This window comes from Perca flavescens, chromosome 2, assembly GCF_004354835.1.
Source record: "Perca flavescens isolate YP-PL-M2 chromosome 2, PFLA_1.0, whole genome shotgun sequence".
NCBI lineage: Eukaryota > Metazoa > Chordata > Actinopteri > Perciformes > Percidae > Perca > Perca flavescens.
In genome coordinates, this window is record NC_041332.1 from 38,929,862 (window position 1) to 38,948,401 (window position 18,540).

The 18,540-nt window shown below is 41.3% G+C and overlaps 1 protein-coding gene across 1 annotated transcript in view; it reads left to right on the forward strand.

Moving 5' to 3' along the window:
• Nucleotides 1-18,540, forward strand: part of vegfc (vascular endothelial growth factor c) — a 130,813-nt gene that overhangs the window by 44,170 nt on the left and 68,103 nt on the right. Inside the window, exons 2-3 of the mRNA XM_028591385.1 lie at nt 7,321-7,564; nt 10,603-10,793. Coding sequence (XP_028447186.1) covers nt 7,321-7,564; nt 10,603-10,793 — 435 coding nt within the window. The remainder of the gene's footprint in view (nt 1-7,320; nt 7,565-10,602; nt 10,794-18,540) is intronic.

The following is an 18,540-nucleotide window of genomic DNA, read 5'->3' on the forward strand; positions in this document are numbered from 1 at the left end:
TTAGACGAAACAAAATGATAAATTTAGCTACAAAAAGCCTGGAAGTCGGAATTTATGTTACAAGGGGAACAGAATGGACTCAAGCGCAGAACTTACAACAAAAGGTTTATTAGTGATAAAAAAAATTTGGAAAATGGGGAAGTGGGGAGGCAGACGCCAGGAATGGGGGAACAGCTGAGGGAAGGGTAGAGGAACTGGAGGGTGGAGATATTCAGGGGAGCTGTAACTGGGGAGCCGCGGGAGAGGCACTGGGGCTGGGTACTCCGGGGAGCGCGGGGAAGCCGTAGCCGAGGAGCCGAGGGAGAGAGGCTGGGACTGGAGAGCAGAGGGAGCGAGGAGAGGCTGGAGCAGGGTACCGAGGAAGGGTGTCCGTGCGGTGAAGCCAGCTGACTGGAGATGACGGTAGGAGATGGAGATGGTGACTGGGGAAGAGAGACACAACAGGTAAAAGACAAGAAATAAACAAAGAGAATCTCAGAGAGGTTTAGCTTTGTGTTTCACCAGCGTGACTGGAGCAACAATCAAGCGGAGATGGTCTGTTGAGCCGGGGTAGAAATACTGGTCTTGATTGTAGATAAGAGGCAGGTGTGTGCAGCGGGAGACGATGATGATGGGATGGTAACCAGGTACGCTCAATCAGCTGGCAGCAGCAGTGGGAGCTGGAGAGCAGAGTAGGCACAGAGATAGAGAGGCAGGCAAACAAGAAAACACAGGAGGAGAGAAAACCAACCGAGAAACAAACCAGAGAATAGTAAACAAAACAGAAAACTCACAGCCAGCCGACCCCAACCATCACAAGTTACAAAGAGTCCTTGCTATGGAGATGATGGTTGGTGTGAACTGGCAGGTTTTAGAACGCTGCAGACCGACGCATTGCAAGTAGTTACAAGTTTTGGACATTAAAAAATTAACGACTTCACGTCAATCATGTTCACTCACTGCCTCTGAAGATTTCGTCCATCATATAATTTGGGACGGGTTCAGGAGAATGGAAGAGGAGAAGTTGAGAGAACGCAGACACACAAAGACAGAAAAAGGAGAGCAACAGTGTAGTGATGGAGAGGGCAACTCTTTCAGGTAGCCGCGGTGCCAAACGCAAGAAGATGCAGGCAGAGAGGACACAGAGAGAGAGGTAACTGTCAACGGAGAGAAGCAAGGGATGAAATGAGGGGGCAAGGAGAGAGAGGCAAAGCAACAGCAGCGTCACATTTTGTATTGTTTTTTGGACTCTGTGTGAAAAGACCTCAAGTCAAGGCGGAGCGAGGTTATCAGCCAAGGAGGAACATGAGAAGAACATAAGAAGAACATGAGGAGATCTGTCTTTTCAATTCAAAACCTGCCAACATCACAGGCAAGAGACCGATGTGTGTCTGTGTTCTCTCAACTTCCCCTCTTCCATTCTCCTCCTAAACCCGTCCCAAATTATTTATGATGGAACGAAATTTTCAGACAGTGTGTAAACATGATTGACAAAACGTGAGGTCGTATTTATTTTTTAACCTCCGAAACTTGTAACTACTTGCAACGCGTCGGTCTGCAGCGTTCTAAAACCTGCCAGTTCACACCAACCATCATCTCCATAGCAATGACTCTTTGTAACTTCCGACTTCCACGCTTTTTGTAGCTAAATTATCATTCGTTTCGTCTAAGTACATGAACAGGTTCGTATGATATTGTACGAAAAGTTATGCACACTAAAACGTAAGATATCATACAGGAGATCCATCCAACGCCCACCCATCCACCCTGACATCTTCCCTATGCCACCAGCCGCGTTCTTATACAGCGGCCGTCAATATGGTGCATACAGCAAAAAAAACGTGGAAATCATACGAATTACAGTGCTTATCTTATTGTAGCTTTTCAAACGTATGGTTCATGAGAACAGGCTGATTATTCATTCAAGTTGTTTTCCTGAATGGTCTTCCGGCTTTTTGCTTTTGTTCCATGTATGTTTGCCAATATGGAGTAATATGTGAGTTAAAGGAACACGCCGACTTATTGGGACTTTAGCTTATTCACCGTAACCCCCAGAGTAAGACAAGTCGATACATACCCTTCTCATCTCCGTGCGTGCTGTAACGCTGTCTGACGGCTCCAGCATTAGCTTAGCCTAGCACAGATCCTGCAGGTGAATGCTTCCAGTAATCCTACTGCTCCGAATTGTGACAAAAGTGACAAAATAACGGCAACATGTTCCTATTTACATGTTGTGATTTGTAGAGTCACAGCGTGTACACAAAACAACGTAACATGAGACACAGCCATCTTCTAACCGTAAACAAGCCGGGAACTATATTCTCAGACAGGCTTGCTGCGAGCATATCACTCCGCCAAAGTACTATATTCTTCCGCCTAAGAATATAGTTCCTGGTTTGTTTAGGGATAGAAGGTGGCTGTGTCTCATGTTACGTTGTTTTTTGTACATGCTGTGACTCTACAAATCACAACATGTAAATAGGAACATGTTGGCGTTATTTTGTCACTTATTCGGAGCAGTAGGATTGCTGGAACCATTCACCTGCATGTTCTGTGCTGGCCTGATGCCGCTGGAGCCGTCAGACAGCCTTACAGCATGCACGGAGATGAGAAGGGTATGTATCAACTTATCTAACTCTGGGGGTTACAGTGAATAAGCTAAATTCCCAATAAGTTGGCGTGTTCCTTTAATAGAATGAAATGTCCCCTGAGCTGTCGATGGTGCTGATCGTGCACCTGTCATGGCCACCACTGAGTGCGCTCATCATCATAGCTGTGCACGGGGAAACTCTGACTTCCCTGGCTCAATTTGTTCATGGCGGCGGTGGGGCAATCTATAATATTTTTATTTTTAAGCTCATGTCCCATGAGGCCCCTGGTACTCAGTCGGAGGCCGGGGGCCCGAGAGAAGCCTGTGCATTAAAGCGCAATTGCACATGTTTAAAACTACCAAGCTAATTTTTTATTTACTGTTATATCTTACTGGCTATAATTTATTGTGCACTGTTCAGCTATAACAGTGCACTGTGACGAACACATCTCTTCTCTATCAGAGCCGACAGAACCTGCAATATTATACTGAAAAGAATCAGTAGACAGTATGTTAAATTAATCAGTGGTGGAGGAAGTATTCAGATCATTTACTGCAGTAAAAGTACTGATACCACACTGTAAAAATACTCTGTTACAAGTTAAGTCCTTCATTGAAAATGTAACTTCAGTAAAAGTCTGTAAATATCATCAGGAAAATATAGTCAAGTATTAAAAGTAAATAAAAATCCTCCTATTTTAGAAGAACAGTTGTGTGTTTAATGGTCTAATCATTTCAGCTGGACTTGTAGGACGTTATATTTTTGGCTAGTTTCATTCATAATAAAACATATTTTATAAACTACATGTGTTTTGTGTGCAGAAGTCTTAACGCTGTCAGATGAATGTAGTGGAGTAAAAAGTACAATACTTCTCTCTGAAATGTAGCAGAGTAGAAGTAGAAAGTGGCATGAAAAGAAAAAAAGTAAAGTACAAGTACCTCAACATTTGGTACAGTACTTGAGTAAATGTTACTTAGTTACATTGCAACACTGGCCCACCCCTACCGCAGACAGACAGACAGACAGGCATAAATATAAACACCTGGCAAAGTACTCCAAACCGTCTCTGTAGTAGTTGAGCTACAGTAGGGTCTCCAGGACCACATTCAGTCTTATGCCCAAATATACTTAGATATATTCCACCACTGAAATGATAAGATCAAAATAAACATTAAGTTGCATAAAGTGTATATTTGAAAAAATGACAGAGGAGTATAGTCATTGTAAAAAGGTTTGGAATATTATGTTGTTATGTTAATGCAAATTAAGCTCTCTGTAAAGTTACTAAACACTACCACATCTGTCCCAATAGGAATACATTATACAGGGCTTGACATTAAAAAAGTAGGTTTTATCATATTTCTTTCAGATTGTCATAATTGTTTTTATTGATTGAGTAGCCCTACGTAATGGTTCTGTTCCCCAGGCTCTTTGCTTTTTACTTTCTTCATGCAGTTGTTGAACAGTATGATGCATTGTCTGGCACTTTCACGATACAGAACAGACACAACAGGTCTCTCTCAATCTCTCTCTCTCTCTCTCTCTCTCCATCATATTCCAGCTCCCACTGGGTGAGAGCTTGTTGTTGTTCAGGTTTTAGCTTGACTGCCTTTGATTCAGCCTGATTCCTTAACTGCATGCATGCTGCTTTTATTTGCAGTCTATCAGTTTATACACTTTGTGTAAGGCTGGACAATAAAGTCCCTAAATGAAGTTTGTTTTGTCCAACAATAGATGATGTGACGTCCATGTGCTGCTGTGACTGCTGCTCCTGTACCTACGAAAGTGTTAGAGAGGATGAGGAACACACAGGGAAATATTTCATGTTCTTGGCTTAACCACTAACTGGGGAAATGATAAATAAACAGATATCAAAGTGTACTCAGTTCTACATTTCTGCTGCATTCAGTATTCCGCTAAAATGAAATTAAATAATTCCCAACTTTCTTTTATTGAACAAATTAAACATTGAATTGAATATAATTGGCTCAATTAAAAAAAGAATGACAATGCAGTGAAGTTTTCTACTGATATTTTCTTGAGTGTTTTGCGATATGTTTTGATATTTTTGATATGTTTTGATATTGTTATGAAAATAAAGAAATTATATATTGTGCAGCTCTATTAGATACATATTGTATTTCAAAATATAGATACATTTTGTATATCATCACAAAAAAGTGCTTTTTTTTTGCTAACCGGAGCAGGACCAAAACGGTGAATGTGGTGACTACAGTTGATAAAAGTGATCTGATGTCAGTCTGGTGTGCTCTGTGAAGCAGGAAGCTGCAGTTCCTCTGTCAGGTGGCAGCATGGTCCGTTTCACAGCTGCTCAATACTACATTGTTTCAGCTTCTTTGACCCGATGTGACGGCAGAGAAATGCCCTTTTCCCACGTTGAGGAAAGGTGTGTGTGTGTGTGTGTGTGTGTGTGTGTGTGTGTGTGTGTGTGTGTGTGTGTGTGTGTGTGTGTGTGTGTGTGCGAGTGAGAGAAAACACTATTTCTAGACACAAAACACACAAGCAGAAACACAGAATCAGGGGAACTGGAGACAGGACACATACTGAAAGACACACACACACACCCAGAGGAAACCCAGACAGGACATATTTATGTATAAAAAAGTCTGTGCAAACAGAACACAGACCAGAAAACATGCATATGCATATAGAAGCACATAAATACACACATTGTTTCGAGTAGGAAATGGAGTGTGTGTGTGTTATCTCTGCAGTGGCTATAAACAGACTTACAGAGGCATTAAAATACAATGGACAGCTTCACACTGTGTTTGACTGGCCTCCTATACAAAAGCCAATTGGTGTGTGTGTGTGTGTGTGTGTGTGTGTGTGTGTGTGTGTGTGTGTGTGTGTGTGTGTGTGTGTGTGTGTGAGACGGCCTTGCTTGCAGCAAACACTCTTTGTTTCTGTCAGAGTGATTGTGTGGATGTTAAATTGCTGTGTATCATAAATAGTACCCTGGCATATATCGTATTGTATTGAAAGACATAACAGGTGAGGTAACATTCACATCCACTAGCCATACCTTTTTCACAGAAGAAGCCAAATTAAATATTAATTAGCTCTGGTTCTGGAACCGGTTCCGTTCATGATTATTGGAACCTACGATCGCAGGTCAAGGACAGAGAAAATCCCCCCAACTAAGAATGCACTGGTGCAGTACCTCAAAAGAGCAGTGTACGGAGGGGAGGTCACATGACCAACAATTGCAATGGTCGCTCAGGGCTAGAGCTCCTCACCCACCTCTGTATTTTCATTGAAAAACCAGGTCTATTCCTTCTTCTTCGACATCACTTGTTTTATTTGTTGCCACAGTGACTCAGTGAAATGGCTGCAGGTGCAAAAAAGCAGGTCTTGTTGTCGTCTGCCCAGACACAGAAATCTGCTACCATGGCGGCAGCTAACAGGACCTAAACATGGAAAACGTTATAGCCAGGGTCTTGGAAGGGCAACGAGGTGTTCTTGAATCAGTGGTCCGCAGCGCAATGAAGGAAGCGTTAGCAGAAATTGATACCTCGCTGCAACACATCAGGGAGCTTGAGAGGCATGGAGCCTCCAGGGAGCGAGACAAGTACAGCAGAAAGGCCCGATTTGTGATGAACGCTACGCTTTAAGCCTGACTACAGTGCATTTACTGTCGAGCGGCTCCAAGAACTTATAGGAGCACAGTGTAAGCTACATGCTAAAGGCATCTCAAACTTCCTTATTTATGCGGCCACCCTGAGGGAGAGTGTTCACCTTCACTACAGCCAAGGATGCAGACGTTTTCTGTTGGGAGTTGGAAATGGAGGACGACGCAACATCCACATGGGCCGCTCCATGGCTGGACCTGATGCCGTCGACGGAGCCGGAGGACGGAGGGACGCGCGCACAGGGAACTTCTCGTCTGGTGCTAGAGCCAGCAGTGGGGCCGGGGCTGGCAGCGGCTATGGACTAGCGGTATCTGGATTACTGTACAAGTTTGATTCGAGGGCACTGTATGTGAGCTTTGGAACCAAGCTTTAAAGGAACATTTAATTAGACTGAAAGAACATGAATGCGGACTATTTATCTTGTAATCTATGTTTATTACTCCTACTAAACTGGTGTGTTTTTCGCATAGCCTATTTCAGAACTTAATAACTGGTTGAGACCTAGTTCTAATGTTTTTGTAACCTTGTTCATGTTTAACATAAGAGTTCACCAGATCTGTTTCAATTAACCTGTGACTTTAGACAGGAGGGACTGTTTTGAGCTGGAGTTTTGCGCAAGCTGCGTTTGATGTGGCCACGTATCTTACAGATAGGGGATGGGGTCTGCGGTCTCAGAGGGTTAGGGGATTTATTTTATTTCTTATGTTTTATTTGCAGATGATATTTTGTTGTACATCTCTTATCTTGACGACTCTATTCCAAAAATGCTTAAAGTGCCCATATTATGGAAAAAACACCTTTTCCATAATATTACATTAAACCATGTAAACCTATTCTGGTACAACCTTAAAATACAGTTATGAAACTGAAAATGAGCATAATATGGGCGCTTTAAGATCTTCAATGAATTTGGCTCAATCTCCGGCTATAAAATCAATTTTTACCTTTTACAAATATTTCCTACCCCCCATGCAATTTGTGTTTTACACTAGTCCATATTGGGATTTTGATAAAACTGCCCAGCCCTATATTCCAGTTGTGTAATGATGAAGAGTGACAGCAGTATTCTCAGTGAAGGTGTCTCCGCTCTCTTTCAGGACTCTTCACCAAAGCTAGACATGGAGCAGAAGTTGCGTTCAGCCTCCAGTGTGGATGAACTGATGAGTCTGATCTATCCTTCATACTGGGCCGCTCTCAAGTGCCGATCCAAACTCTCTACCGCTGCTGCCTCTTCAGCCTCCAGGCTCTCTGAGCGCCCACCGCCTCGCCGCCTCAGACCGCTAGATGATACAGAAGAGCCAACATTCGCTGCTGCCTACCTCAACTTGGATCTCCTGAAAAGTATGTTTTCATTTTGTTTTAATATAATTTTTTTTTTTTACTTGTTTCCTGGTTCTTCTTCTCCATAAACAACATGAAATCAAGGAGAGGGTTAACTTTCCCTGCTACAGATTTGCCATTGTGGTCAGAAAGAACAGGGGTGACACTTTGTTTCTCTCACTATGATTCTAGAGTCGCTACTCGCTCCGAAGCTAACACTCGCTCCGAAGCTAATCAACGTCACTCTCTCACTTGCTTTACCATACACTCCCCGCGCGCACACACACACACACACACACACACACACACACACACACACACACACACACACACACACACAGAAGTATAAACTTCCGGCCACTTACGGAGAAAGCTCTGAAACAGCTTAACACTGAAGAAAGGCACACCATAACACAAACTAACTAACTGATTGAGGCATTGGTAGAACAGCAACTGTCGTTTTCTGTTTTTATCAAAAGATTCTTGTTTCTTTAAAGAGAGCATAGATAACAGCTTCAGTTCCTCGTTGGTAAAGGGCTGTCTGACAGCAAGGTAAAGCGATGATAATATTCTAAATATAGTGTACACTTAAAAGGATACTTGGCTAATTTAAAAGCAGCCCTGTGTCATGGCAGTGTGTGTGAATGAACAGCTTTCCTCCAGCTATCAGATCTGAAGTTTTCTTCTCAGACAGGAAGTGATATTTATTGTGAATTTGAATCATATGTATATGGTTTATGAACCAATCAGTTTGCTTGATTTGAGCTTAAATGACTACGACGCTCAGAGCAGAATTTGGCAAATTTGCCAACTTTGAACCTCAGAAACATCCCCAGAAGCAGAGAGTTTTCATATTCAGGCTGTGAAACAGGTTGCTGTGAGGCGGCTGTGTGGTAGCTGCTTTTAAAAATGTAATCTTTGTTTTCCTTCATTTGCAAATCATGGCAAAGGGACTTTTTTGCTGACTTTTTAGGGCTTTATGTTGACCAAACTATAAGAGACAAGAGCAATAAAACAGTTAAAGATATTTGACTTTTTTGATTAAATAAAAGCAGCCCTTGATGGGATTCTTATTTTCCAGTGTGGCCCTTAGAGAAGTTGAGTTTGACACCGCTGCATTAAGCAAACAATTTCACTTATCGAGTAAACAACTATTGCCTGATAAATAGTTTGATGAATTTACAGATTACTGAAATGACCCAATAATAATAAATAATAGTAAAGAGCATCTGAAAGTGAGTGATTGGACATTGATTGATTGATCCATTGATTACTTGTAATAAGTGGTGACTTGTAAAGGTGACTCTAGGGCCAATTGTTGTTAGCTCCGCTTGCTCTTCACTAGGTGAAGCACTTTTCCCAGTCATACATTTGGTATTTTTGTTCCTACACATTGACACAAAGATGAATCGACCCTTTGAGCTCTGCAATATAAAAGGTCCGCCAGTGCCTCCACTGGCATGTTTGCTTATTGTGATGTCATTTCTTTGAGTATCTTCAAATGCTTCATATCCCTAAAATCAGTACAACCTAAGCTAAAAGGCTATGTAAGTCAATAAACCATAATCATTAATAAAAGTATTACAAATTATTATATAGTATTATAAATAAATTAAATAAAAAAGTCAGACAGGTGTTTTCATCAAATTTTACTAAATAAACACACAAAACATATTGATCCAACATATTTCTAAATGTTGAAACATGATCACATTGGCTCCACCTTGATGAAATTTTAGATTTGCTCTGCAAGTCAGTTTTGCAATTGCAATTTTTCCAAATCGAGGCCCCAATCACAACCATTGAGACAGGCTTTACACGATGACGATAGCGCAGCAATTGCAATGTTTACATTCAACATAACGGCCACCGAAGCGCAGCAACCCGTTGATATAGCTGCTACGTCACCTGGATCGTTGGTCTGATTGGTTGAAGGACTATCCAGTTGCGCCCAGAGGCATTTGAGCGGCGTCCGTTGGTGACACCCCTTTGGAAATGGGCTGTGCATGAAGCTTGCCCAGACCTACTCTCAGTTACAACTGCGAAGGGTCTGGTGTTTGTGTGCATGTCTGCCTGTGTGTCTATGTGTGTGTCTGTGTGTGTGTGTATTTCAAATACCTTTCTTGTTGTAAACTTCTGGATCTTACGGAGCCCCAGACATGACAGCCGAAAAAAATAAAATAAATTGTGACCACAATATACTAATTTGTGGCCACAAAATGCTAATTTGTGGCAACGACGTAGCCTAACTATAATGTGGGCATGTTCTGGCTATTATGGCCTACTTCCCAGTACTACTACTTATTGGCGATGTAATCAAAATGAGTTGGGAGGATGTTGCATATGAATCATTTGCTCACTGGGCCAACATCCGAAATGTCGCTCTGCAGTGTTTCAGCGATGTGTAGCCGCTCTTTCCAGGACGTCATGCTGATATTTACAGTAGGCCTATACATCGTCCAGATGTCTGCTTTACGTCCTGTAGATGCTTATACTCATATTTATACATTGTCCAGATGTCTGTCATAGGCCTAACTAACTTAATTTTTTTTTTACTATTCTACATCAAGAGGATTTTGGCCTTTTATCATAGACTTGTCATGTGTCCCAGATTAGGGACACAGCTGTCCCACATTAGGAAGCACAACTTGCGCTAAGAGCACTTATATGTCTAACATTTTGTGTTATCTGCATTTTCTCTTTTTAATTTTATTTGATTACATCGCCAAAAAAACAAATTAGTTTTTCTTGGCCAAAAGTTAGTATATTTTTTAAATTACCAATATCATGTCTGGGGCTCTGTACGATCTCACATTTTTCCAACTGCCTTTTATTGAGCTCCCTCTGTAATTGATGACTGGCCGTTTGAATGTGTATATATGTGTCAGTGGACTGTAGAAACTGAATTGCCCTTCGGGAATAGATAAAGCTATCTGTAACTGTATCTGTATGATATGTGTCTTTTTGCCTTTGTGCATTGCCGTCCATGTGTACAGCAGCTGAAAACAGACCTGTGACGTGGCTGTGGGGGTGGTCTGACTCTCTGTGTGTGTGCGCAGGTATAGAGTCGGAGTGGAGGAAGACTCAGTGCATGCCCAGGGAAGTGTGTGTCGACGTGGGTAGGGAGTTCGGGGCTCCCACCAACATCTTCTATAAACCACCCTGTGTGTCCGTCTACAGATGTGGAGGATGCTGCCACTCGGAAGACAAACAATGCAGGAATATCTCCACTGGTTACCTCAGCAAAACTGTAAGCACATTCTTATTCTTCTTCTTTTCATTTTATTATGTGCTCAACTACGGATCTGCGTATATGAGATACTTAATGATTGAAGATTGGAACACCCAATATGTTGTAAGAAAACGTTAAGGCTCAAAGGTTTAGCTGTATGTCATTGTTAAACATGTAACATAAAATGCTGTGGCCTGGTCATTGCCGTTTTGCACATGAATGAATGAAAGATCCACTGTAACCAATGGTGTAATATGAAAAGGGTAATTTCAGTATATTTCAACCTGGACCCTACTCAACCCTTTATTCCTATGCATTGGTGTCAAAGTGACTGATGTCAATAACAATCTTTGAAATCAGTCCAGTATTGAGAGAGAACGCTGTAACCGGCAGCGTTAGTGTTCTCAAACTTTTTGTTAAAGAGTAAGATTGTTTTGGTTTAACCAGAAAAAGACCCCAAATCCCCATCACCATGTATATAAACAGTACGTTGAGTGTGTATAGAGACCAGTGTTGTAGTACTCGAGATTGGTCTTGGTCTCAAGACCGTTCTTAAAGGGTTAAAAAATAAATAGTTGAAATAGGGTTATTCACTGTCTCTTCTATATTTATATAGGTGGGCAAACGCATTTTTGTCTCAGTGCATGCATTGCCTTAGTCCAGTGGTTCTCAAACTTTTTCGGTCATTCCCCACTTTGGACAAGGTGGAATTTTCAAGCCCCACCTGCCCCCATCGGCCCAACACAATGCTAATGAAATACGCAACAAGCTTACACTGTTCCAATTTATTGAACAACTGGTATCAGTATAGTAACAAGTTGTATCTAATTACAAACTAACAATCTACATCCAATAACAGCGAGTTCAAAAATAAAGAAAATAAATTTACAGCTGTGTTAAAATTTGTATCAAGTTCAAAAATAGAAAGTGCCACTTTGCAATCTGTTAAAAAAAGAAAAGAAGAGAAATCCATTTGGCAAGTGAGGTCTATTTATCCCTGCATTAGTGGCTGCAATGAGCCTGTTTTGCATTGGACAATTTCTCAAACTGGGGTTGCAGGCTTGATACTGCCACTCTCAAGTCATGCTCAATGTTCAGCTGAGATCTGTACTTTGTTTTCAGTGAAGCAACAGCTGAAAAGCCCATCTCACAGAGATATGATGTGGCATAATAATATAATATAATCCAATAAAATAAGATATATTACACTGCATAATGAGCACTTTTACTTTTGGTACTTTAAGTACAGTATATTTAACTTAAGGACAATGTTGAATGCAGGACTTGTAACTGACAAGTAATTTGTAACTCTACAACACAGTTTTTTCTACTTTTACTGAAATACATGATGTGAGTAAGTCTTCCACCTCTGGAGATCACCAACAACAGTCGTGCATGAATAGCTGCAGCTGTGTTTAACACTGAAAACACACAGCTCAGTACAGCATTTACTCAGGGCTCTTAAGTTTTAAGGACAGGCTGTGACAACTTTTGTTGAGGAAGTAACCTCCTTAAATGTGCATATGACAATTATTCACCTCAATGATAAATTCATTAATTTTAATGAATTAATACACCCCTGGACTGTAATATTTCAGATGTGTTTTGAGCAAGATTTCTGCTAATGTTCAAAACTTTGTGCACATTCAAAATATATCTGTGTTCTCTGAGATTTGGAGGAGTCGTGATATTTTGAGAAAAATAAAGTACCTAAAAAAAAACTATAAAATAATCTACCTGCATCATAGTCTGCTGTGCATTACGTGATTGCTGTGCTGATACGGTAGATCTCAGACCTTCTGACAGACACAGAGCCCTGTTTGGGAACATTTAGGGAAGTGTCTGTACGCTGCTCTATGCTTTTTTCTCATTGGTTGTTGCGTTAAATCTTACCCAGATACAAAAGTGCTATTTTCTGATTGGCTATTGTATATGTATAGCCCCTTTCTATTTTTTTGATTGGCTGATAAGTGGCAGGCTTGACTAAGAACTCCAGGGGAGCCACGCTTGATTCCTGTCAGTTCCATAGGGAGAGCGGCTCGCCAGAAAACTTCTGGGCACTGCAGAATATTAAATATGTTATAAATAGTTTTTCCGCGTGAGAAATACAATGTGTGGCGGGAGTGCGTGACAGTCACGCTCAATGTGTGACACTTGAGAGCCCTGGTTTACTTGCAGCTCTGCTACAGTAGCAGCGAACCTTTAACGTTACCTGCCGGTCACATGGTCTCTAAACAGTCCGCTCACCGTGAAGTCCTGCACGGATCAACAGATGTTAGAGTCCGGCATCTGCTCGCTCCGTTTGTTATAAGACGCACCGAGCAGATTAATGGAGCCGCTCGGTGTTTGACTAGCTAATAATTAGCCTGTTATCTTTAGCTTTGTCTGAAGGCGCAGAGTGGCCAGCCAGGCTCGACACACCGACACATTCCGCACATCCTCCGATCAGTTTAACCGCTATTTTGTTACGGTATGAACCTAATCCTAGGGAAGGCAAAACATATAAGACCTTTGTAACGAAATCCAAGACTTTGTATACCAAATTCAAGGCTTTTAAGGCCTTAATTTGAGACGATCAAATGTAAGACTTTTTCAATGCTTTTAAGACCCCGCGGGTACCCTGACACACACACACACACACACAGACACTCTCTAGTCAAGTGCGCGGTCTTGCTCCTGATTCCGGGAGATTTGATCTAATTTGCGGGCGTCAAGGAGCCGCTATCAATATGCGGGAGACTCCCGGAACTTCCTGGACAGTTGGGATTTCTGGATAAAGATATAAAGGCATAAAAAGGAAATTTACTCCAGTTTGGCGCGCCCCACCTGTCACGTCTCTATTCCCCACCAGTGGGGCGCGCCCCACACTTTGAGAACCGCTGCCTTAGTCCGACAGCCACGGCGCTAGCTTAGCTTAGCGTAGTGAATGGAATGCTTTGTTTCGTTAGCATGTCCTGAGTAAAAGTGACCCAACAACAACAAAAACAAAACCTAATTACTTCTTGTGGCCTACGTATTCACAAGAGTACAAATAGCAATGCAGATTAAGACAAGACGATTTCCTAGGCAGATATTGATTTGGGACTATATTGGGTTGAAGTAGGCTATAGCCGAAGCACTGCTACTCGGGCACGCACTAACTTTGTGTGAGTACAGGTCTAAAAAGGGTTGCTCTATCCCGTAAAATAACCATGCGTCATGTTTACAATAATCACTTACTCTGTGGACACTGTCTACTGTAGGAAAAATAGCCAGCCAATATTCATGCCGGTATGTTGACGGAAGTTGGGGTTTTTCAGGTGCTGCGTGATATCTCTGTGCCAGTGTAGCAGTGCTTTGGCTGTACTTCCACCCAATATAGTCCCAAATCACTATCTGCCTAGGAAATTGTCTAGTCTTAAACTGCATTGCTATTTGTACTCGTTGTGATTACGCAGGCCACAAGAAGTAATTAGGTTTTGTTTTTGTTGTTGTTAGGTCACTTTTACTCATGACATGCTAACGGCAACAAAGCATTCCATTCACTACGCTAAGCTAAGCTAGCGGCAGGGCTGCCGGACTAAGGCAATGCATGCACTGAGACAAAAATGCTTTTGCCCACCTATATAAATATAGAGGAGACGGTGAATAACCCTATTTCAACAAACGGTGGCATATTCCTTTAAGACCATCTTTTGAAGGTCTTGGTCTCGTCTTGGAATAAACCACATTTTTACTTGGTCTTGTCTCGGTTTTGCCTACAACACGGATAAAGCCAGCATATTTTGTAAATGGGTGAAATAATGGTTTATATCAACCATTGGTGATTGTTGGAACAGTTGAAAGATGAACCAAGATGGCTTTTGATAGTTTTATTTTGTCATAGCGATTTTGAAGCTGTTTCATGTTAAACAAAAAGGATCTTATATTTTAACAAAAAGGTCTATCTCTGTAGGGAATGTTGTCAGAAACTTAGAATAATAATCTGAGCCTGTCAGCAGCAAAAACAGCAGTTATGGACAGAAATTGAAGGTGTGCAATTGCCCATTAATGTTACATTGCAGCTTGTTTCACCGCTGCTGACTGCAGTGGTCTTACCTAATACTGGAACAGTTTCAAAGATTGTTGTTCCCATCAGTCACTTAGACACAAAAATTGGGAAAATAGGGTCCAGGTTGAAAAATACCAAAGTTACCATTTAACGGACAGAATGGGGGCAGGGTTTCCCCCAAAAAGTAGTTTATTCCGGTGGCAGAAACAAGCGCTCTAAGCTGTTGATGGCTGATTTGCAGCGAAAAGACAAAGAGGAAAAAGAACAGAAGTGTTAGGGGGGATTTCATTGGCACACCTGTTTCCTCTTGTCTTGTCTTGTTTTGTCTCGGTGCAACAACAACGTAGGTCCTCATTGCAAATGCTACATATCCAAATGTTTTATGGCCAACCAGCCAATACTTGTTGAGTATTAAATAGTAGTCTGGACCAAAGTGGTGGACCCACTTTGGCTACATTTCCATTGCTACGTTTTGGTTTAAACCGGAGACATTTGGAAACACTTCTGACCCGATTTGGTTTGGAATCTGCAGGGTTGTGTTGCAGTCTCAATGGCTGCAAATCTTTGGCAACACCGACACTGACACCAGGTTTCTCCACCTGATTGGGTCTTATCGGTCACGACGTCTCGCTCCCTGAGACTAAGAAACTAACGTTACCATGGCAACCAACAGCAACGGCGGAGTATACATGCCAGTTTAGATCCAGAGTAAGGGACAAGACAGAAAATAACAATATATTTCTATGATGAACATCTATTATGAAGTTGAAGCCAACATACAGTATGTTTTCTATTCTGTATTTCCAAATTATGGAAAATGAGTGTGAATGAATGTGCTTCTTTGCCTTTCCATGCAGACTGGCCTGTAATAGTTACAGAGGAAGTATTATGTCTGATGGCAGAGCCACACTGATAAGTTATTTTTATTGAATGTATATCCTGTCATGTCATCCATGTTTGGTCAAAGTGCTGTTGGGTTGATTCCCATTAACTCAGGGTCATCACATCTCATAACAACAAACTTCGAGTTAGCACAATATCAACAAGGCAGGCCTGCTTTGTTCTTTCTGGGAATGAGTGGAAAGATTTACAAAGAATATGTTTAGTGCATTAACTCTCTAACTGGGACATTTTTGGACCGATTGGTGGGATTGCTGTAGACAAGGTTTAACCACGTATCCAGCTAATTTAAATAGCTCACGTTACTGTGTTGGGTCAAAAGTTAACTTTATTTATTCAATAGTATGTGGTGTTTTCTTTTGCGGGGTGCAAATGTTTCACCACAACAAGTTCCTTCCCGAGACCATTTAGCAGAGCCACTGTTGCTGCGTCCATAGCTTAGCGCCGCCCAAGTTGATTGTGATTGGTTTAAAAAAGTGCAAACAACCCAGAGCACTTTTTTTCTCCTATCCCAGAATGCATCTGTGGTGTAGCCAGACCTTACTCTACAGCGCTGTGGAGATAGAGCTAGCAATGCAATACTACGCTTTAATTAACTGTTTATAATGTGTATAAATATTAAAGGAATCAATAGAAATCATCTTTTGGGAGCAATGAGCAAGCAGCTGGGGGACCTGCCACCCAGGGCACATAAACAAAGATTTGCAGAACTATTATGAAAAGTGTAAGTCCCCCAGTAGAGCACAAACCTCCAACAGAAGCTGATGGCGTCTTTCAGGAAATAGCTGAGGCATGCGAGCAATTGTTTGGTGTTGGTATCTTGGATGAGATGCTGTTTACTTTAGTGTACAGTAAGTGCTGTTGACCCCGAGCACTGTGTAATATAGTCTTGGATGTTGCAGAGCACATGTTTTCTTTAAACATTTCCTGAAGATCACACAGTGACATATGACGTCTCTCTGCAGCTGTATATATATATATATATATATATATATATATATTAGGGCCGGGACTCGATTAAAAAAATTTATCTAATTAATTACAGGCTTTGTAATTAATTAATCGAAATTAATCGCATTTTAATTCCATAAATATTTGACCTGAGAACAGTGAGAAGTAATTTTTTTCACATGGATTTTTAGTATACCATTGAATAATGACTGAATACATAAGCTTAAGCAACACAATATTGTTTATTTTTGTTCAACCAAGTCCAGCAGACCAGTGCAATTTTTGCCATTAAGTGTAGCAATAGCATATTTAGAAATATAGTACATTTCAGAAATTCAGGTAACCTATAGGTAGGTAGACCTTCTGTAAACTATGTTTTTTAAGTAAAGCACAATACTTTCAAGTACATTCAGACTTAGTTACCCTGGTCCTTAAACCAGTCATCTGGTGGAGTCTAGGTTGGGTGTGGGTCCTTGTACTCAGAGTCGGGCTAACGTCCACGCTAGCTGCTAAATGTTTTGCGTTGAGGTGATACTTGATGTACTGCGGTGATATGCGAATTCCTTGTTGCATAGCATGCACACAACCATGCTCTAATCGACGCTTCCATCCGTTCGTTTTTTATAACAAAATTTCCCATCCACGGGGCCAACCAAAGCGGTCTCGTCAGCTTCTTCGTTCATGTTCACTGTGGTTTGTTGTTGTCTGAAGCATTGACATATATAAAAGGTCTGAAGTCATGAACGCTTGTTGGTGCTCCAGTATAATCGGTCCATGAAACTCATCCAGTGAGAAACGTCCCGCGGTGCAAAAATAAGTGTGATTAAAATGCGTAAAAAATGTTTAACGTGTTATTTTTTGTGTAATTAATTAACACATTAAAGTCTGTAATTAATTAATCTTAATTAACGCGTTAAAGTCCCGGCTCTAATATATATATACATACACACATATATATATATATACAGCTTGGATGGTGGATGGGTCAAGCAAACAGGACTTTCACCCAAGTGACCAGGGTTCGTGTCCAGTTTGAAAATAAAACTAACAGTGAGTTTTCTTTTTAACTTTACGGAAAAAACTATGCCTACGAGCTGTGCGGCGTTCTGCTTCACACGCTTAACCGGAAGTGAAGTAACATCTGATTTTAATCCAAACCATGATCTTTTGATAAACCTAACCAAGTACTGTAGTCTTTGTGCCTAAACCTAACCCAACTTCAACCGTTTCACAACGTTAACGACGTGTTTAAAACCGCGACCTTTTCTGGTTTAGATATGAGGACCAAAAACATGCTCCTATGGGTCGTATTAGCTGTAAGTGACAAAAACGACCAATATCTTTGTATATCTGGGGACTGTCCTATAAGGGAAACTTAAATGTACCCCTATTTACCACCGGGCGCAGAAGTCCCAGAAGCGTGATTATTCTGTAAAGCTAAAAGTAGAGACAATATAATCTGCGAGTCAGGCAGCAAGACACTACTACGCTACTGAGACGCTCTCAGTGTGGTATGGAGTGTAACAGAGGACGGCACAAAAATGGAACACAGCACAGTGGAAAATCTGTGTTAGTCCTAAAAATAAGAAATAGGAATGGAATAGGATTCTTGGTGCTGCCTTTCAACTCCTGAATGAAGCGAAGGTCATCTCAAAGGCTTAGACTATTGTTTGGGACCCTGAACACCCTTTACATGTTGAGTTCCAGATGCTTCCTTCAGGGCGAAGGTTTGGTCTCCCCAAAGGCAGCACTAATAGACACAGACTCTTCTTTTTTCTATCACTGTAGGTTTTATAAACAAACTATAACTCCAGAAGTCATGTCATTGTGTCTTCTTTTTCCATGATTCATGGTGACAGTGTAGGAAATATGGATCATGTGCTG